The sequence below is a fragment of the Cinclus cinclus genome, chromosome 25, assembly GCF_963662255.1.
Source record: "Cinclus cinclus chromosome 25, bCinCin1.1, whole genome shotgun sequence".
NCBI classification, from domain to species: Eukaryota; Metazoa; Chordata; class Aves; order Passeriformes; family Cinclidae; genus Cinclus; species Cinclus cinclus.
In genome coordinates this window covers 6,603,392-6,620,459 of record NC_085070.1, presented here as the reverse complement: position 1 = coordinate 6,620,459, position 17,068 = coordinate 6,603,392, and the positions used below count along the sequence as shown (strand labels likewise).

The window sequence follows — 17,068 nt, the reverse complement described above, 5'->3', positions numbered from 1 at the left end:
CCGGGGCCGTGGAGCTGCTTCAGTTTTGGGGCAAAACCCACGGGGAATTGAAAACTTGTTCTTGTGACATCACTCCGGGGACATCGTGGACCCCTCACCTGCGGTCATGTCTCGTCTTGGCAGAATGACGTCAGGGTGGTATAATAGCGTCATGGCGAGGGGCGGGAGGTGCCGTGGTTCCAGGATGAAACCCACGATAAACAGCAAAAGGATTCCTCATGACATCACCGGGTCAGGGAGTGACTCCATTACTCCCCACCTGGGTCCCGCTTCGCCTCGGTGCGGCATGACGTCACGGGAGCGGTGCGGTGACGTCACGGCTGGAGGCGGGGAGTTCCGCGGGCGCGGGGCGGAAGCGGCGGCCGGGGCGCGCGCGGGGAGGCGGAAGCGGAAGCGGCGCAGGCGCGGGGCCGAGCGGAGGGGACGCGCCCGCCATGGAGTCGCGGGGGAAGGAGCCGCAGCCGCCGTGAGTGCGGGGGGAGCGCGGAGCGGGGCGGCGCCGGCCCGGGGACACCGGCGCGGGGCGCGGGGGGCCGCGGGAATAGGAAGGGGAGGGGGCGCGGGGGGAACCCGCCCTGCTCGGCCCAGCCCAGCCCGCCGCGATGGGCTGCGGGTGCGGTGTGCGCCCACCGGGCTGCAGGCGGCGGCCGCGGGAAGCATCATTCCGCCGCTCTTCCCGCTGTTGATCCTTCGGGGTCTGCAAAGATGATGAAGGGCTAGAGCATCTCTGGTAGGGAGATCCGGGCGCTGGGCCTGGTCAGTCTGGAGAAAGGAGTCCCATTAATCCATACAAATTCTCTCCGAGGAGTGTCAGAGCATGGTCCCAGACTCTTTTTAGTGATACCCAGCATCAGGACAAGGAGCAGTGGCCATGAACTAAAATGCAAATTCCACCTCAAGGTGGGGAAGATGTTTCCATGGAGGGTAGCAGAGCACTGGAACCGCTGCCCAGGGAGATTGTGGGATCCCCCTCTCTGGACACTTTCCAAACCCACCCGGATGCATTCCTGTGTCACCTGCTCCAGGTGACCCTGCCTTGGCAGGGGGGTTGGACTGGATGATCTCCAGAGATCCCTCCCAGTTTGTAACCGTTCTGGGATCAATCCCACCACGATGCACAGCTCCCGAAGCCAGATTATCCACCTGGACTGTGAAGCTCAGCAGCTGTAAGCTGGATCTCTGGGTGCTAATAGGGACTTATCCTCAGAATCTCAGCGGTTGTTGCCGAGTTGTTAAAGCCCTGCATGGCTCAGGTGTGGGGCTGTAGAGCATCCTCAGAGCTGTGCTTTGTTCTCCATGACGGGATGTCCATTCCTGGCTCCAGGGGATTGCTTGCTGCAGAGTCACTCTAGCATGGAGCAACATCCATGTTGTTGTTCTCTGCCAGCTGCCAGCACGGCCAGGAACAGGCAGGAGTTGTGCAGCGGATTCCAGCAGCCCTTTCCCAGCCCTACTGCTGTGGGAGCTGCTGGAAGCAGTGTGTGTGAACTGTTCTTTCCACAGGAACAGAATGGGCATGGGGGACTCCAATCCAGCAGCAGTCCCACACGCCGCTGAGGACATTCAAGGAGATGACAGGTGGATGTCACAGGTAAGGCTGGCAGGTGGATCCTCGTTACTGGGGGGATGTTTGGTCAGTGCTGCCCAGGCCACACTTGGCACCCTGAGGTCACGACAGCCTGGAGCTGGCAGCTGTCACATGTGTGTGTCCTGCCATGATGGAGTAAAGGAAGAGGGTCTGGAGCATTTCTCTGATGAGGAGTGACTGCAGGAGCTGAGCTGGGTTAATCCTGAGAATACCGAAAGGGGATCCCATCAATCCATACAAAATCTCCAATGGGTGTCAGAAGATGGGGTCTGACTCTGCTCAGTGACAGGACAAGGAGCAATGGCCATAAACTAAACCACGCCGAGTTTCATCCAACCAGGTATCCTCACGGGGTTGTGGAGATGGGAGCAGTGTCCAGCAGCTCAGGGGTTAATGCAGGCAGGGCTGCTGGAGGGCATGGCAGCAGGGGAAACTGGTTGGGCAGCTGTCCCTGTCCTGCAGCAGAGATGGATGCCCAGGAGCAATTGTCCCCTGCAGCTCACCTTGCTGCTCTCTTTGACAGCACAATCGGTTTGTCCTGGACTGCAAAGACAAGGAGCCCGACGTGCTCTTCGTGGGGGACTCCATGGTGCAGTTGCTACAGCAGTACGAGGTAGGGATGAAAGGAGGGAGGGGTGGATCAGAGCAATTGGAGCATCTCTCTCTAACCCACTAGTGGCTGATCACGTGTAACACTGATGGCTTCCACTGTTCCCATTTTCACTGCCATCTCCTGAGGCGTTCCTGCCCTGCTTCCTGAACTCCCCAGTGCCTGGACACTGCTTTACCTGGCTGCTTTTGCCTCCCTCTCTGAGGCCACGACTAACTGCCTGCATTTTGGCACATGTGCACAGGCCCTCAGCTCTCAGATTCCAGCCTCCTGAGGGCCATTAAATTCTCTGTGGCTGTACCTGGCATAGCCAGAATACAATTAGTCCTGTAGAGTTCAGGGTGCCAGAGGCATTGGTCCACTGGTTCTCCCGTAAAGTTATTGAGGGAAAGAAGAGTTATCTTCTGCCATGGTGGCAGCTGAACAGCTTTGTTCTGCAGGAGCTGCTTCCCTTTGTTCTGGTTTCCTTACCTGGGGATGAGAAGGATTTAATCAGGTCATAGATTCCTTCTTCAAAGGCCCTGTGCTTAGGGACATCGTGGTCTGCGATAGATCAGCACTCTGGGGCTCTGATGAGTTCAGCAAATCACTGCTCCTGAGATCTTTCCTTCCTTTGTGCCAGGTTTGAGAGCTAGAACTTCAGCAGCTCCACCTCTTCTGACTCCAAATAAAACCTCATTCCTTGTCTAAATGGTCTTTGTGGAGTGAGTTTTCAGAGAAGGGCTCGTGGTTCTCTCAGTAACCTTGAGGACACCGTGTGGTGTCTTTGCTTCACAGCCAGGATGCTGCTCTGAAGCAGCACATTGGTTTCTGCTTGCAGATATGGCGAGAGCTCTTCTCCCCGCTCCATGCATTGAATTTTGGGATTGGTGGAGACACCACGGGACATGTTCTATGGAGACTGAAGAACGGTGAACTGGAGAACATCAAACCCAAGGTATGAGCTGCAGAGTTAGTGAGGATATCCAGGTGAAGGTCACCTACAGCTGCAGGCCTGGCACAAGTGCCTCCCCTGGGAGCAGTGGGCAGTGCCAGCCCTGGGGCTGAACTCTCAAGCCCAACTCTCCCCGCTGCTCTTTGGCTACAGATGATGTTTATGCAGGGATTTCAGGGTCATCAGCCCTGTTACCACTTGCCCTGGAAAAGCTGGAAACATTTTTCTCTCCTTGCAGGTCATTGTTGTTTGGGTTGGAACAAATAACCATGAAAACACAGCAGAAGAAGTCGCAGGGGGAATTGAGGCCATCGTGCGCCTGATAAACACCCAGCAGCCACAGGCCAAAGTGATTGTGCTGGTACGTGCCTGCTCCCTGGGCTGTGCCTCTGCTTTACTGGGAGTCACTGGGCAGTGCTGGGAGGGCAGTTCCTTGATCTGTCCTCTGCTTTGTGCCTCCCCTCGCTGGCTTGGCTTTGCAGGAGCTCTCCTTTAGCCCTTCAGGAGCTGGGTAGACTCAATTCCAGCAATCTTAACAATACCCCTTCTTAAGGTTACTTGGGAAGTCCTGTGAGGGGAAAATAGGAGCCCAAATTCCAGCTGGCATTGGGAATCCTAGTTGGTTTCCTTGTCCTAAGGAAGCTGCTGCCTGTCTTGCTGAGGAACTGAAAGTGTATGGAAAGAGCACAAGCTGGTATGTTATAAAAATAAAAGAAAGCATTTTCCCTGGCAGTCAGTGCTCATAGCTCATCTGGCTCCTTCACTTGGCATTTCACATTAGGCATGAATGGACAAATTCTGATTCAAGGGATCAGTTCCTCTTGTCACAGACATCCCAAATCCTGACAGGCAGCCCAAATTGGAAGGGAAAGCAGGGCTCCTGATGCCATCAGTCACACAAAGCTCTTTTCTGCCTCCTCTCGTGCCAGGGCCTGCTACCTCGTGGAGAGAAGCCAAACCCGCTGCGGCAGAAGAACGCCAAGGTGAACCATCTGCTGAAAGCCTCGCTCCCCAAACTGCCCAACGTGCAGCTGCTGGACGTGGACGTGGGCTTCGTGCACTCGGATGGCACCATCTCCTACCACGACATGTTCGACTTCCTGCACCTGACGGGCGGGGGCTACGCCAAGGTCTGCAAGCCCCTCCACGAACTGATCATGCAGCTGCTGGAGGAGACCCCTGAGGAGAAACGAGCTGCCCTGGCCTGAGTCGCTGCTGTCAGCGTGGAGAGCATCATCCAGCCCATCAGATCAGTTCTGTCACTGGCACTACAGAATCCTTCTTTCTTAAAGCACTTTCCATTGTAGAATGTTACCGCCTGTCCGTACCTAGTGTTTTGAGGGGGAAGGCTCATGTTTAACTGGTCTTGTACATACGAGGGCCGGCTGGGTTGGTTTTATTGCAGGAGGAAATTAGCTGAAGAAGAGTTTTACTTTTAAACCATTCCTCATTTAAAACGAGAACAGGACTGTCACTCTGTGCCCCTCTCATGTCTTGTTGCCCTGTGGTTGTCCTAGACCCCTTGTAGCCTGTCCGACAGCCCGCTCCTGGCTCACCGTTCCTGGCTGCAGCCATCGTGCTCTGTGTATTTGCCTGGGAACAAGAATCACATTCCACTTGCAAAAGCCAGAACAGATGCATTTTTCCAAACTCAGTTCCACCTTTTAGGCAGTTTTGGTTTGGTGGGGTTTTTGTGTTTGTTTTGTTTTTTTTGGGGGGTGGGTGTTTGTTTATTTGTTGTTTGTTTGTTTACTGAGGGGGCGTTAAATGACAAGTGTTGCTTTCTCACTCCTTTCTGAAGCAGCTTGAAACTGGAATTCAGAAATTTAAAGAAGCAAACAGTTACCTGAACTCGTGTAACACTCCCCAGTGCTTGTCTCATGCTCTTTTCCCCAGTCCTGCTAGTGGGGGTACCTTCCCTTCCTCCCACTCAGCTCTCTTGGGAATGCTCCCATTTGGGTACTGCTGCTGGCCCCTGCTCCTGCTGCCCGTGATGTTGCTGGCTTTTAGCAGTTGCTCAGTGTAGGATTTTAATGATCCAGTAATTGGCAGTCACTTCCCCCCTCCTCTGGAACTGACAGACATCCCTCTGAGGTGCCCGGGCTCTTTGCAGGTTTTTTTTTCTATTTTTTATTAAGTATGACTGTTACATCCTTTTTTTCTAAAGCAAACCCACATGAAGAGCCCCTGGCAGCAAGGCCTAAATCTGAAGCTTTACAGATCCCAAGGTGTATATTTCCTTATCACTACTGGTTTACTTGTATAAACAGTTTATTTGAGCAACTGCAGCCTCTTAGAGTAAAAAGTGAAGTTGAGATGTAGCTTCTCCTGCCCTGGACTCTGCTCCTCATCTCTAGCAAGGGAGCCAGAGGGGCAGGTGCCCTTCTGAAGGGTTGTGGCTTACACAGTGGGGTTTTGGCTTGGTTTGTAGTTCAGAGGGCTGGTTGTAGCAAAACGACTTTTCATTTAAAATTGAGAGCTTCTCTTCCAGAAAGAAATGGTTTGGATCTGAGAGACGAAGCCCTAGATGAATTGATAACTTGCAAATAACCTATTCTAAACCAAGTCTGTTCCTCCCTGCCTTACCTGCTGGAGCTGGAGCTCAGTGGTGCCATGCTGGGTTTGTGCTTCCCGTGGGATTCCAGGCGGGTAAACCTGGGAGGAACGGAGAGCTTCACTCCGTGCTCCAAGGGAGGGGTGTTCAGGTGTCAGGTGGCTTTGCTGAAGCCCATAGGTACTGTACATAGTCTGTCTGCCCTTTGCTGTAGCCAAGGGGCTGGTGTGTAACTGACCTAGCGTTGAGGAATCCCCTAACGTCCCACCTCATCCCTCTCCTCCTGTAGCTTTGATCATAGCAGGATTCCTGCCTGGATTGCATGCATAGTGTGTGTTTTGTTTCCAGTATATGTGATCTACACACAGATGAAGGAAAGGTGAAGCATTCCCCTGGCCACGATGAGATGCAGGGAGTTGCAGAGTGCCATGGGAGAGGAGGGATCACACCCTACCCCCATGATCAGACCAGAGGTGCTGCTCCCTGGAGCTCCACGGCCTTGCAGGGCAGGCTTTGAGGGAACACTGCTCACGCTTCCCATAAGCTTCTGGCTGGAAATATTGGGGAAGGGCAAATGGAACATCAGATGTTAAAAGTACAGTGCAGTGGAGAATTCCTGGGGAAGGGCTTATCCCATCCCCAGCCCCCTCAGGGAGCTGGGATAAAACCTGTTCTTGCTCCCTGAGAGCTTTCCATCTCTAGGCTTGTGAGAAAAGGCCGTGTGCTAATCTCTGCATCCCTGCTTCCCTCCCTCCCTGCTGCTGCTGCTGCTGCATTTGGCTGAAGAGATGCTAACCAGGAATGTACTCTGCAGTAAAGCTCTGACTTCGCTTGGCACCCTGTGTTCACTGTGAGCCAGCCCCGCGGGCAGGGTGCCAAGTGGCCTGGGGAATTTGGCAGGCTCTGGCTCGCTGGGGAGGCTCTGCTGGCTCTGCTTAGGCTTGGCTTGCTGAGGTGCCACACTCTGTACTGGTTCAGTGCTCTCAGCTCTGCTTGTTGCTGCCCGGCAGGAAACTGCCCTGCTCACCTGGGAGGTGTCGTGGGCAAGAAGGGTTCTGCCTCCTGCTCACTCAGTACTGAAATCCGAGTGCCTCCTGTGCGACAACTTCAGTTCCAGCTCTGGATGTCCCTTAGGATGGGGCTGGGCTGGAGCTGTGGCTTCTGAGTGAGCGTGTCCAGTTTCGTGTTTATGCAGCAGAGAAGAAAACAAACAAAATATGTGAAATGACAGAGTCTTGTGAGGTGCCGGGGGCGGGTGAGACAGGACCAGGGAGGCTCCAATACCTCCCCTCACTGCCCACCCACTGCCCCGAGCCTTCCCCAGGACACAACCGTTGTGATTCTGCTTTGGCAAAAATGCATCGGCTGGTAGAAGTCACTGTTAGTGCATATTTCAATATAAATGTCAATGTTTCACCCACCGTGTCACAGCCTGTGTGTGTGTGTGTGTGTGTGTGTGTGTGTGTGTGTGTGTGTGCCCAGCTGTCTCCTGCCCTGTCTCGGTCACACCTGGAGGTCTCCATGGGGCCGGGCAGGTGCTGCCAAACCTCCCACTGTGGGTCCTCCCCTGCTCTGGGAATTGTGCTCAGCCAGATCCTTGCTCCTCGTTTAATTCCTACTTGCCCCCCACTCCGTTTGGGGGTTTTTTGTCTGTTTTTCCACCTTCCCCATGCAGATCTGGGTGCTGCACCCTAACCTGTGAGCCCAGTGCTGCAGGTGAAGGGAACTGGTTTATTCTGGCCCTCGACAGGACATCGGCTTGTGTTCGATTCCCGAGTGATTTATCTGTAATGGCCCTGGAACAAACAGGGAGTGCACATCCCCATGCAATCCCTCTCACAGCCATCCTGCAAGAGGCAACTCAAGTTCCACCAGAGCCGAAGAGCTGGCTGGAATTCTGCTTCTCTTCCCGCATGTGTGTCCCTGAGGTTGTCCCATCTGCCACCAGCGCCGCCACCTGCACCTGGAAACAATGGGCAGACTGTCCAAACTGTGGGATCCTCAGGGACAGGAGGGCCCGGAGAAATAAAGTGCACAATAGCAGCAGTGCCTTGTCTCGTGGCGTTTTGTCCCGTGGAGCAGAGCAGGAAGATGGTGACAGTGGCCCTGGATGTCAGAACCAGCCCAGGAAGTGGCTCTGAGTGAGGTGACACGGGGCTGAGCCCCTTCAGAGGGGGATTTTAAATCAAAACCCCCAATTGCAGGCAAATAAAATGTGGTGTAAAGGCCACAGAGCTGTTGGACAGAGAGGCCTGGAAGCGGGGGGCTGGGTAACAGCTGGGATGGGAGAGTGTTTTGGGACACACACTAAAAATGCACTGTGGCATCACTCCTGCTTCCCCCAAGCACGGGAAAACTCCCAAGTTACTTTGAATTACTCCATCTCTGGTGGTGAAGGGTGCAACAAATGGGAGAGGCTGCAGGAACCCTGCTAGGAATCTGGAGAGCAGCAGGAGAAGGGGATGGGGCAAACCCGTCCCTTCCCTGTAGGGACTCTTCCATGTCCTCAGGGACTTCGGGGGCCAGCAGCTGCAAAAGGGGTTTGGGTGGGTGGCTGGAGAGCTGCCGGGCACCGGGACTTCCCTGTTGGGGCAGGAACTCTACATGCTCCCCTATGGAGCAGGGGCTCCCTTATGGAGTTCTATATAGGACAAAGCTCCCCTACAGTGTTCTATATGGGACAGGATCTCTCTACAGACCAGGGCTTTTTCAGTGGGGTTCCACAGGGAATTCCTGTACAGGATCCCATACGGAGCAGGGGCTCTCCTTTGCAAGCCAGGGTCCTATATGGGCTGAGGGCTTCCCTATAGAGCAGGGCTTCCCTTACGGCCTCCCACATGGATCAGGGCTCCCTTATGGGATCTTATATGGGATCCCTGCGTGGTTCCGTTTGGAGGCAGGCTTCCCCGTGGGGTCGCGCAAGGGGCTGGGTTCCCCGAGTTTCGGACCGGTCCCCCCGGGTTCGGTTCGGCTCCCCCGAGTTTCGGACCGGTCCTCCCGGGTTCGGTTCGGCTCCCCCGAGTTTCGGGCCGGTCCCCCCGAGTTCGGTTCGGCTCCCCCGAGTTTCGGGCCGGTCCCCCCGGGTTCGGTTCGGCTCTCCCGAGTTTCGGACCGGTCCCCCCGGGTTCGGTTCGACTCCCCCGAGTTTCGGGCCGGTCCTCCCGCCCCGCCCGCCGCGTCACTTCCCCGGCCGGGCACTCGGCGTGCGACGGGCCTGACGTCACCGCCGGTCCGTGTTTACCGCGGTGCGGAACGGGAAGGGGAGAAGGAACCGGCACCGGGATCAGCACCGGGAGCGGCTCCGCTCCTGCCAGCAGCGCCCGCACCGCCCCGCACCGGCCATGGGGCAGCGCTCCCGGGCCCGCCCCGGCTGAGCGCCCGACCCGACCCGTCCCTTCCCTTCCCGTCCCTACCCGTCCCTTCCCTTCCTTACCCGTCCCGTCCCGTCCCGTCCGCTCCGTCCCGCCCCGCGGACCTTGGCCGGGGATGCTGGCGGGATGTCGGGCGCCGGGGCGGCCGTGCTGGGCTGGGCGCTGCTGGCCGGGGCTCTGCTGCCCCCGCCGCCCGTCCTGCCCCAGCCCCTGCCCCACGACGACCGCGACGTGCACCAGAAGGAAGCGCAGTTCAACACCACCTACATCGACTGGGTGGACGCCAACCTGCTCAACATCTACGCCTTCAACCACAGCGTTCGGAGGAACAGGGTGAGCCGGGGTGGTCGCCGCCGCCGCGTCCCCCCCCCTCCCCTGCCCCCGGGGTGCCGGGGCTTTGGGGTGCGCGGGGCACGGCAGTCTCTGCCACGGCGGCCGAGCAAAGTCCAGCCTTCGGTTCGAGCAGCCGCGGCCCGACCTGCCCGGCCGACACCTCACCTGCCCCTGTCCCCGCAGACCGAGGGTGTGCGGGTATCGGTCAACGTCCTGTCGGACCACAAGGACCGGCCCGTGCTCTTCGTGGTGAGACAGAAGGAGGCGGTGGTCTCCTTCCAGGTGCCGCTCATCCTCCGGGGCCTGTGAGTACCGGGAGTGTGCAGGGATGCCCCATCCAGGAGTTCCCCATGCAGGGGTGCCCCATCCAGGAGTTCCCCAGGCTGGGATGCCCTGTGCAGGGGTCCCTGGAGGGGTCAGTGGGCACACACGGCTCTCCCTGCCCAGGTACCAGCGGAAATACGCGTACCAGGAGGTGAGCCGCACGCTCTGCCAGCCGCAGACCAAGGCTGAGGTGGAGACCCAGCACTTCTACGTGGATGTCTCCACGCTCTCCCTCAACGCTTCCTACCAGCTGCGTGTCACCCGCGTGGAGAACTTCGTGCTGCGGTGAGGGGAGCCCTGTGCCCTTATCCCCTTCCCTGCTTGCTGCCCATGGGGGCTGCAGGGCCTGTGGACTCCCCTCACCACCCATCACCTTGTCCGTGCTCTTGCAGGACCAATGAAAGGTTCAGCTTCAATGCCACGGCCGCCCAGCCACAGGTGAGGGCAGCTAGCACGGCGTGGCACGGGAGGGGTCTGTGCCCAGGAGGGGAGCGTGGCCACCGTGGCAGCAACTGGCCCTTTCTTCCCGCAGTACTTCAAGTACGAGTTCCCTGAGGAAGTGGACTCGGTGATCGTGAAGGTGACCTCAGCCATGGCCTTCCCCTGCTCTGTCATCTCCATCCAGGACATCCTGGTAGGTCTTGCCAGTGGGTCTCCTCTCTGGGTGACCCGTGGTGCCCGGTGGGGCTGATGGCGCCTGTGGCCCCTCAGTGCCCCGTCTACGACCTGGACAACAACGTGGCCTTCATCGGGATGTACCAGACCATGACGAAGAAGGCGGCCATCACGGTGCAGGTGGGCACAGGCTGTGCTGTGGGGCTGTGCCATGGGGCTGAGCTGCTCCTGGTCCCTGCTTGGTGCTGCCAGGCACCACTGGCTACCGGAGCCACCCTCTGGCATGGGCGATGCCCTGCTGGGCTCTGCTGACCCCCGTCTCTTGCTGCAGAAGAAGGATTTCCCCAGCCATAGCTTCTATGTGGTGGTGGTGGTGAAGACGGAGGACGAGGCGTGCGGGGGGCCTCTTCCCTACTACCCCCTCTCCAAGGATGCCTCTCCAGGTTTGCGGTGCACCGTGGGCTGTGTGTGGGGACAAGCTGGGGACAGGGCAGAGAGCTGAGCCCTGTCCCTGCCTTCTTCCAGATGAACCCGTGGATCAGCACAACCGGCAGAAGAGACTGGAAGTGATGGTGTCACCTGCCATAACCTGTGAGTCTGGGAGGGGCGGGGGGTGCTGGGCTCTGTGGGACCCATGGCAGGTCCCCTGAGGTGCCACCCCCACTTGAGGGCCTGTCCTGGCTCTTCACAGCCGAGGCCTACGTGCGCAGTGTTCTCTTCTGCCTCGGCATCTTCCTCTCCTTCTACATCCTCACTCTGCTCATCGCCTGCTGGGAGAGTTGTCGGTGAGTGCCCCGTGTTGCTGCCCCTCTGGGTGCTGAGCCCGTGGGCACAATCCTGATGGGGGCCCTGGGGCTGTGTCCCCTCTCCCCAGCAGTGGCACAAATGGGCTGACAGCTGCTTCCCTCAGCAGGCAGCACAAGAGGAAGGGACTCCTGGCAGCCATGGATTCGCCCAGCCTGGATACAGGTGAGGGCTGGAGGCAGCAGCCAGCAGCGTGGAGGGGTCTTCCTGGGGAATTCCTCCTTATTCTGCCCTCTTGAGCCTGTGGCAAAGCCTCTGCCTCTGCAGGAGTATACCCTGGATTCCTGGGGATAAATCCCAGCGTCAGGGGGACAGGGAGGTCCCAGACTTCTCTGCTGTGGGGCTGGCAGGGCTGTGCTGGGGCTTTGCATCTCACCAGGTCTATCTTTTTCTTCTCGTGGCTTTCCGGGGACTCCCAGCGTCGCTCCTGGGTAGGTGCCAGCTCTGTCCTTGGCTCTGAGCTCGCCCTGTGCCCAGGGCAGGGCTGGTGGAAGCTGCTTTGTGCCCAATGGGACAGGGGTGACAGGGGCTCTCCTGCCCACAGGTCACTCTCGCAGCATCCCTGACTCCTTTCTGAACCATGGCCCCTATGACAGCTATGGTTATGGCTCCTTTGGTGAGTGCCATGTGCTGTCCCCATCCTTCACTCCCTGCCTGTGGGCTGTACCCATCTTCTGCCTGTCCTTGTCCTTGCAGGGAATGGCTCCTCCAGCAGCACTGAGGGCATCACAGACAGCCTGGCCTCAGCAGAAGTCTCCTACAGTTACGTGGGTGAGTTGTTGGGCCACTGGAGTGGCCACAGCCCTGCGGAGCCTCGTGCCCAGTGGCATCCTGGCTCTGCCCCCTCCATCTCTGGGAACGGTCCTGGGGCTGCTGGCCCCTCCGTGCAGCCCCCAGCGGGGTCTCTGTCGGTGACACACCTCAGGGAGCTCTGCTCCAGTAACTCTGGCTTTCCTTTGAAGGGCAGGAGCAGTTCAAGCGGCGCACGCCCTCCGCCCCGACGAGGCCACTGAGCATTGCCATGGGTAGATGCTGGTACCGGGCAGGGTCGAGCCAATCAGGGCGAAATCTGCCCAGCCCCAAGCTGTGCCCAGGGCACAGAACCCCTGCTCCCCTCCCTCAGAGCAAGGGCAGCACCTGAGGGGCTGCAGAGCAGGTTGTTGTCTGCCAGGCCCTCGGTGTTCCCCAGCGTGGCAGAACCCTGGGAACAGGCACGGAGCAGTGCTTGCCCCCATGGGCACAGCCACCACCTGTCCCCAGGGCAGGGCTTAGGGAGCTGCAAGCTGTCCCCAGTGTGAGTTGGCAGGGAGGCAGCCCAGTGGTTAATTGGGGCTGATTGGGGTTCTGCGGGGTGGGCACCGAAGCAGGCTAGCCCAGGGGCTCTGCTGATGGCCCCGGGCCGGCCACAGGGGAGCGGTCACTGGAGAACGTGGCCAGCCGGCCACGCCTGGACTCGCTCAGCTCTGTTGAGGAGGATGACTACGACACGCTGGCCGACATCGACTATGACAAGAATGTCATCCGCACCAAGGTGCGTGTCCCCCCCAGCCCTGCCCCCTGCCAGCTGCTCCCCGCTGGCCAGGCAAGCCCCTGACCCCCCTCTCCTTACAGCAATACCTGTGCGTGGCCGACCTGGCCCGCAAGGACAAGCGGGTGCTGCGGAAGAAGTACCAGATTTATTTCTGGTGAGTGGGAGGCAGTGGGGAGGGGGACACCAAGCAGTGTCCCAGCCTAGGGTGTACAGCAGGGACCCCCTGACAGCCCCACCCTCTCCCAGGAACATCGCCACCATTGCTGTCTTCTATGCCCTCCCCGTCATCCAGCTCGTCATCACCTACCAGACGGTGAGTGTGGCCAGGGCAACAGTGAGAGGTTTTTGGGAGTTTTGGGGGCAGCAGTCCCAAACTGTGCTGCCAGCATGAAGGGGACGTCCCTGGGAGCCCCCCTTGTCCCTCACCCTGCTTGTGCCCACAGGTGGTGAATGTCACTGGCAACCAGGACATCTGCTACTACAACTTCTTGTGCGCCCACCCACTGGGGAACCTCAGGTGGGTTGGGGGAACGGAGGAGGGTGGCTGGGGGGGGTCCTCTGTGCCCAGGGCTGGGCTGCAGCAGGACCCCGGGGAGGGAGGGGGGTCCACAGTACCCACACCTGGACTGGCCCCTTGTAGCGCCTTCAACAACATCCTCAGCAACCTGGGCTATGTCCTGCTGGGTTTGCTGTTCCTGCTGATCATCCTGCAGCGTGAGATCAACTACAACCGCGCTCTCCTGCGCAACGACGCCCACGCCCTGGTGAGGGACAGGGCTGCCTGGGGGGGGCTTGGCTGCCTGGTGGGGCTCAGCCTCCTGAGACCCCCCATTTCTCCTCCCTCCCTCTCCTCTGCCCCGCAGGAGTGTGGCATCCCCAAGCACTTTGGGCTCTTCTATGCCATGGGCACTGCCCTCATGATGGAGGGGCTGCTCAGCGCTTGCTACCACGTCTGCCCCAACTACACCAACTTCCAGTTCGGTGAGTTCCCCCCCCCTCCCCCCCGGTACCTTCCCCACCCACACTGAGGGCACCCACACCCCTCTCACTGCTGTGCCCCCCAGACACCTCTTTCATGTACATGATTGCGGGGCTCTGCATGCTGAAGCTCTACCAGAAGCGTCACCCGGACATCAACGCCAGCGCCTACAGCGCCTACGCCTGCCTGGCCCTCGTCATCTTCTTCTCCGTGGTGGGCGTGGTGAGTATGGTGGGCACTGAGGGACGAAGGGCTGGTTGTCCCCACAGCTCACTGACGGCCCCCCGCTCACCCTGCAGGTCTTCGGGAAGGGGAACACGGCCTTCTGGATCGTGTTCTCTGTCATCCACATCGTGGCCACGCTGCTGCTGAGCACCCAGCTGTACTACATGGGGCGCTGGAAGCTGGGTGAGGAGGGCACCGGGAGTGAGGTGGGTGGGGACAATATGGTGGCCCCCCGGTGTCACCTCCTGTCTCTCCACAGACTCAGGCATCCTGCGCAGGATCCTGCACGTGCTGTACACGGACTGCGTCCGGCAGTGCAGCGGGCCCATGTACGTGGTGAGTGCTGGCACCGGGGCCCCTGGCTCTGTGGACACCCTCCCTGGCAGCCCTCCCAGAGCAGCCACCACTGCCCCTCACAGCCCCCTCTTCTTTTGCAGGACCGAATGGTGCTCCTGGTCATGGGGAACATCATCAACTGGTCACTGTGAGTGCAGAGCTGGGCACGTGCCAGATCCCACCCTGCTTCTCCCCATCCCTGCTGCCGCCCTCACCCTGCTCCTGCAGTGTTGCCGTCCCTCTGTGGGGCTGGGCCAAGGACAGGCAGCCCATGGCAGCTGTGAGCCCGGCATGACAGGTCCCCCTGCAGCTGTGGCACCCCAGATTCCCCAGTGCCTTATCTCCCAGGGGCTGCAGACATGCTTTGGGGACAGTGGGTATGGCAGAGGGACCCCCAGGCTGATCCCACTGCCTGTCCCTGCCTCCCCAGCGCTGCCTACGGCCTCATTGTCCGCCCCAATGACTTCGCTTCCTACCTGCTGGCCATCGGCATCTGCAACCTCCTCCTCTACTTCGCCTTCTACATTATCATGAAGGTGGGAGTTGAGCCCTGGGCCCCCACAGGCCCAGCAGGGAGGGCAGGGCAGGGATGGGCACTGCTGCCAGCTCCTGCCCACGTGGTGACCCCGGCCTCTCCCACAGCTCCGCAGTGGCGAGCGCATCAAGCTCATCCCCCTGCTCTGCATCATCAGCACCTCTGTGGTCTGGGGCTTCGCCCTCTTCTTCTTCTTCCAGGGGCTCAGCACCTGGCAGGTGAGCAGGAGGGTGGCACAAGCAGTGGGGTGGGCAGGGTGGCCATGGGCAGGCACAGTGATGCTGGCCCTGTGCCCGGCAGAAAACGCCAGCTGAATCCCGGGAGCACAACCGTGACTGCATCCTGCTCGACTTCTTTGACGACCACGACATCTGGCATTTCCTCTCTTCCATCGCCATGTTCGGCTCCTTCCTGGTAGGTGCTGGTTCCAGCGGCATAGCAGCCGCTGTCCCCACTTCCCCAGGTCACCATGCCCTGGTCCCCTCACTCCCCTCTTTCCACAGGTGCTGCTGACGCTGGACGATGACCTGGACTGTGTCCAGCGGGACAAGATCTACGTCTTCTAGGATCCTGCAGCCACCGGCTGCTCTGGGACTGTGCCAAACGCCCGGCTGCAGCCCCGGGAGGGGGACCAACCCTTGGGGAGGGATGTCTGTGCTGCAGGTCCTGCCAGCCACTCTGTCCCCCTCCCCACACAGCCCGGGGACCCTGGTTTGCCTCCTCCCCATCAGCCGGGTCCTTCCAGGCACTTTGTGCCCATCTCTGGGCCCGTCACAGCCAAAAATGGGGCTGGGGGGCCACCAGAGCATCCGTCCTTGGTGGCAAGTGACACTGGAAAAGGTGCTGCTGCTGCTGCTGCTCCGTGTCTGTGTGCCCGTGGGCACAGTGGGGGGATTGGGGCAAGCGCCGTGCCAGCAGCCCCATGGCCCCCCGAGCACGTGGGTGTGGGTCTCTCTTCAGTGCCTGAGTCGAGTGGGTGGGAGGTGGGGGTGCGTGGGGCCAGCACAGTGGTGGCAGTGGCTGGAGAGGCCCAGCTCGTGTCTCCTCCAGGGTCCCAGGAGGAGGTGGCCACAGTGGCCCCCGTCACCACTCCCCATCGAGGTGCTGCGCGCCCCGGCGCGTGGATCTGCTGGAAAGGGACTCTCATTAAAGTGTCTGCACTTTCCCCGTGCCTGCTGCTGCCTGCCAGGGGTCCCATGGGGCAGCTGCCACCACCCGGTGTCAGCCAGGCCCTGCTGTGGTGCTGGCTCCTTCTCCCCGCGGGATTTTGGGAGAGGGGAGATGCAGCAGGGGCTGGGAAATGCTGCACTGGAGAGCACGTGTGGGGAGGGTGGGGGTGGTTTGTGGGTCAGGGGAGGACTGGCAGCCCTGCGGGTGGGTAGAGGTGCCCAGAGGGGTCCCACTTCAGGGGCAGCAAAATTCCCTGGGGGCTGGGATCCCCTGTGGCATCCTCGCAGTGCAATACCAGCGCTGCTGCGTGCCCCGTGTGCCCTGACCCGCTCCAGCTGGTGCCAGCGGGGCAGAGGGAATCCCGGGGTGTGCGGGATGCCGCAGCCTCGCTGCCGGCCGCGGCAGCCTTGAGCGGACACCGTGGGTGTCACCCGTGTCCCCGCAGCAGCCCCACGGCGGGACTCCCGGCGGTGAGCACACGGGAAAACCAGCCACGAAGTCAGGGCAGGAGCCCTCGGCGCTGCCGCCTGGCTATAAAAGGATTTACTCCATCAGCCCCCGGCCCGGTTCCGCCCTGGCCCCGGCCCCGCTGGGGCGGAGGCACGCGGGGAATGCTCGAGCACGGGCTTTCGTCGCTGGTTTTCGGAGTCTTTCCCCAAATATGGTGCCTGGGATGGAGTCACGGAGCGCTGCGGGGCCGGGCGCCCCGGGAGGGAGGGTTTGGGGGGCCGGGCTCCGCGCCCCGCTGACATCACCGTCCCGCCGGCCGCCTTTTAGCACAGGGTCGGGGTCCCCGCGGGGCAGTGCGCTGGTCCCTCGCAGAGCATCGCCCTCGCTCCGTCCGCAGCCGCTCGTAAGTCCTGCCCCGGGGGGAGGGGGGGGCACGGGGAGGGTCCCCGAGGTGGGCACGCCAGCCCCCGGCACGGGGGTGCTGCTCTCCGAGATGGGGACCCTGTACCGGGATAGCGGAGCCGCTCCCGGGACTGCGACCTGCTGCTCCCGGGATGATGGGGATTCTCCTGCTCCGGGTGGAATGCGGCTCCCCGGGATGGGGATGCTGCTCCTCGGACTGCGCGGCTGCTCCCAGGAGGAGGCTCAGGCTCCCCTGTTCGGGCTGGGGTCACTGCCAGGGTTCTGTCCTGCCCCTCAGCACCGCGTT

General features: G+C 60.2%; 2 protein-coding genes across 8 annotated transcripts; both read left to right on the top strand.

The window, feature by feature from the left end:
• The first annotated feature begins 393 nt into the window (after nucleotides 1-393).
• On the top strand, nucleotides 394-4,983 carry PAFAH1B2 (platelet activating factor acetylhydrolase 1b catalytic subunit 2). Of its 2 annotated transcripts, XM_062508721.1 has the most exons (6): nucleotides 394-466; nucleotides 1,504-1,591; nucleotides 2,112-2,201; nucleotides 3,019-3,135; nucleotides 3,371-3,493; nucleotides 4,062-4,983. In XM_062508721.1, the coding sequence occupies exons 1-6, from the start codon at nucleotides 435-437 to the stop codon at nucleotides 4,338-4,340; spliced, it is 729 nt and encodes a 242-aa protein (XP_062364705.1). In that variant the 5' UTR covers nucleotides 394-434; the 3' UTR covers nucleotides 4,341-4,983. The 2 variants fall into 2 exon arrangements, with proteins under 2 accessions (XP_062364705.1, XP_062364706.1); XM_062508722.1 differs by lacking the exons at nucleotides 394-466; nucleotides 1,504-1,591 and adding an exon at nucleotides 1,914-1,928.
• A 3,941-nt stretch (nucleotides 4,984-8,924) lies between these two features.
• Nucleotides 8,925-15,904, top strand: SIDT2 (SID1 transmembrane family member 2). 6 transcript variants are annotated; one of them, XM_062508561.1, is made up of 27 exons: nucleotides 8,925-9,390; nucleotides 9,574-9,695; nucleotides 9,838-9,999; nucleotides 10,107-10,152; nucleotides 10,247-10,348; nucleotides 10,426-10,509; nucleotides 10,661-10,772; nucleotides 10,855-10,920; nucleotides 11,021-11,114; nucleotides 11,204-11,298; nucleotides 11,553-11,564; nucleotides 11,678-11,749; nucleotides 11,830-11,904; nucleotides 12,543-12,664; nucleotides 12,745-12,818; nucleotides 12,911-12,977; nucleotides 13,108-13,181; nucleotides 13,305-13,428; nucleotides 13,528-13,645; nucleotides 13,729-13,865; nucleotides 13,943-14,078; nucleotides 14,128-14,204; nucleotides 14,306-14,352; nucleotides 14,635-14,740; nucleotides 14,847-14,957; nucleotides 15,040-15,153; nucleotides 15,243-15,904. In XM_062508561.1, the coding sequence occupies exons 1-27, from the start codon at nucleotides 9,184-9,186 to the stop codon at nucleotides 15,303-15,305; spliced, it is 2,619 nt and encodes an 872-aa protein (XP_062364545.1). In that variant the 5' UTR covers nucleotides 8,925-9,183; the 3' UTR covers nucleotides 15,306-15,904. The 6 variants fall into 6 exon arrangements, 4 of the variants coding, with proteins under 4 accessions (XP_062364545.1, XP_062364543.1, XP_062364546.1 ...); XM_062508559.1 differs by having other exon boundaries at nucleotides 10,999-11,114; nucleotides 11,401-11,564; nucleotides 13,943-14,051; XR_009933949.1 differs by lacking the exon at nucleotides 14,635-14,740 and having other exon boundaries at nucleotides 10,999-11,114; nucleotides 11,401-11,564; nucleotides 13,943-14,051; nucleotides 14,128-14,197.
• Nucleotides 15,905-17,068: the final 1,164 nt, after the last annotated feature.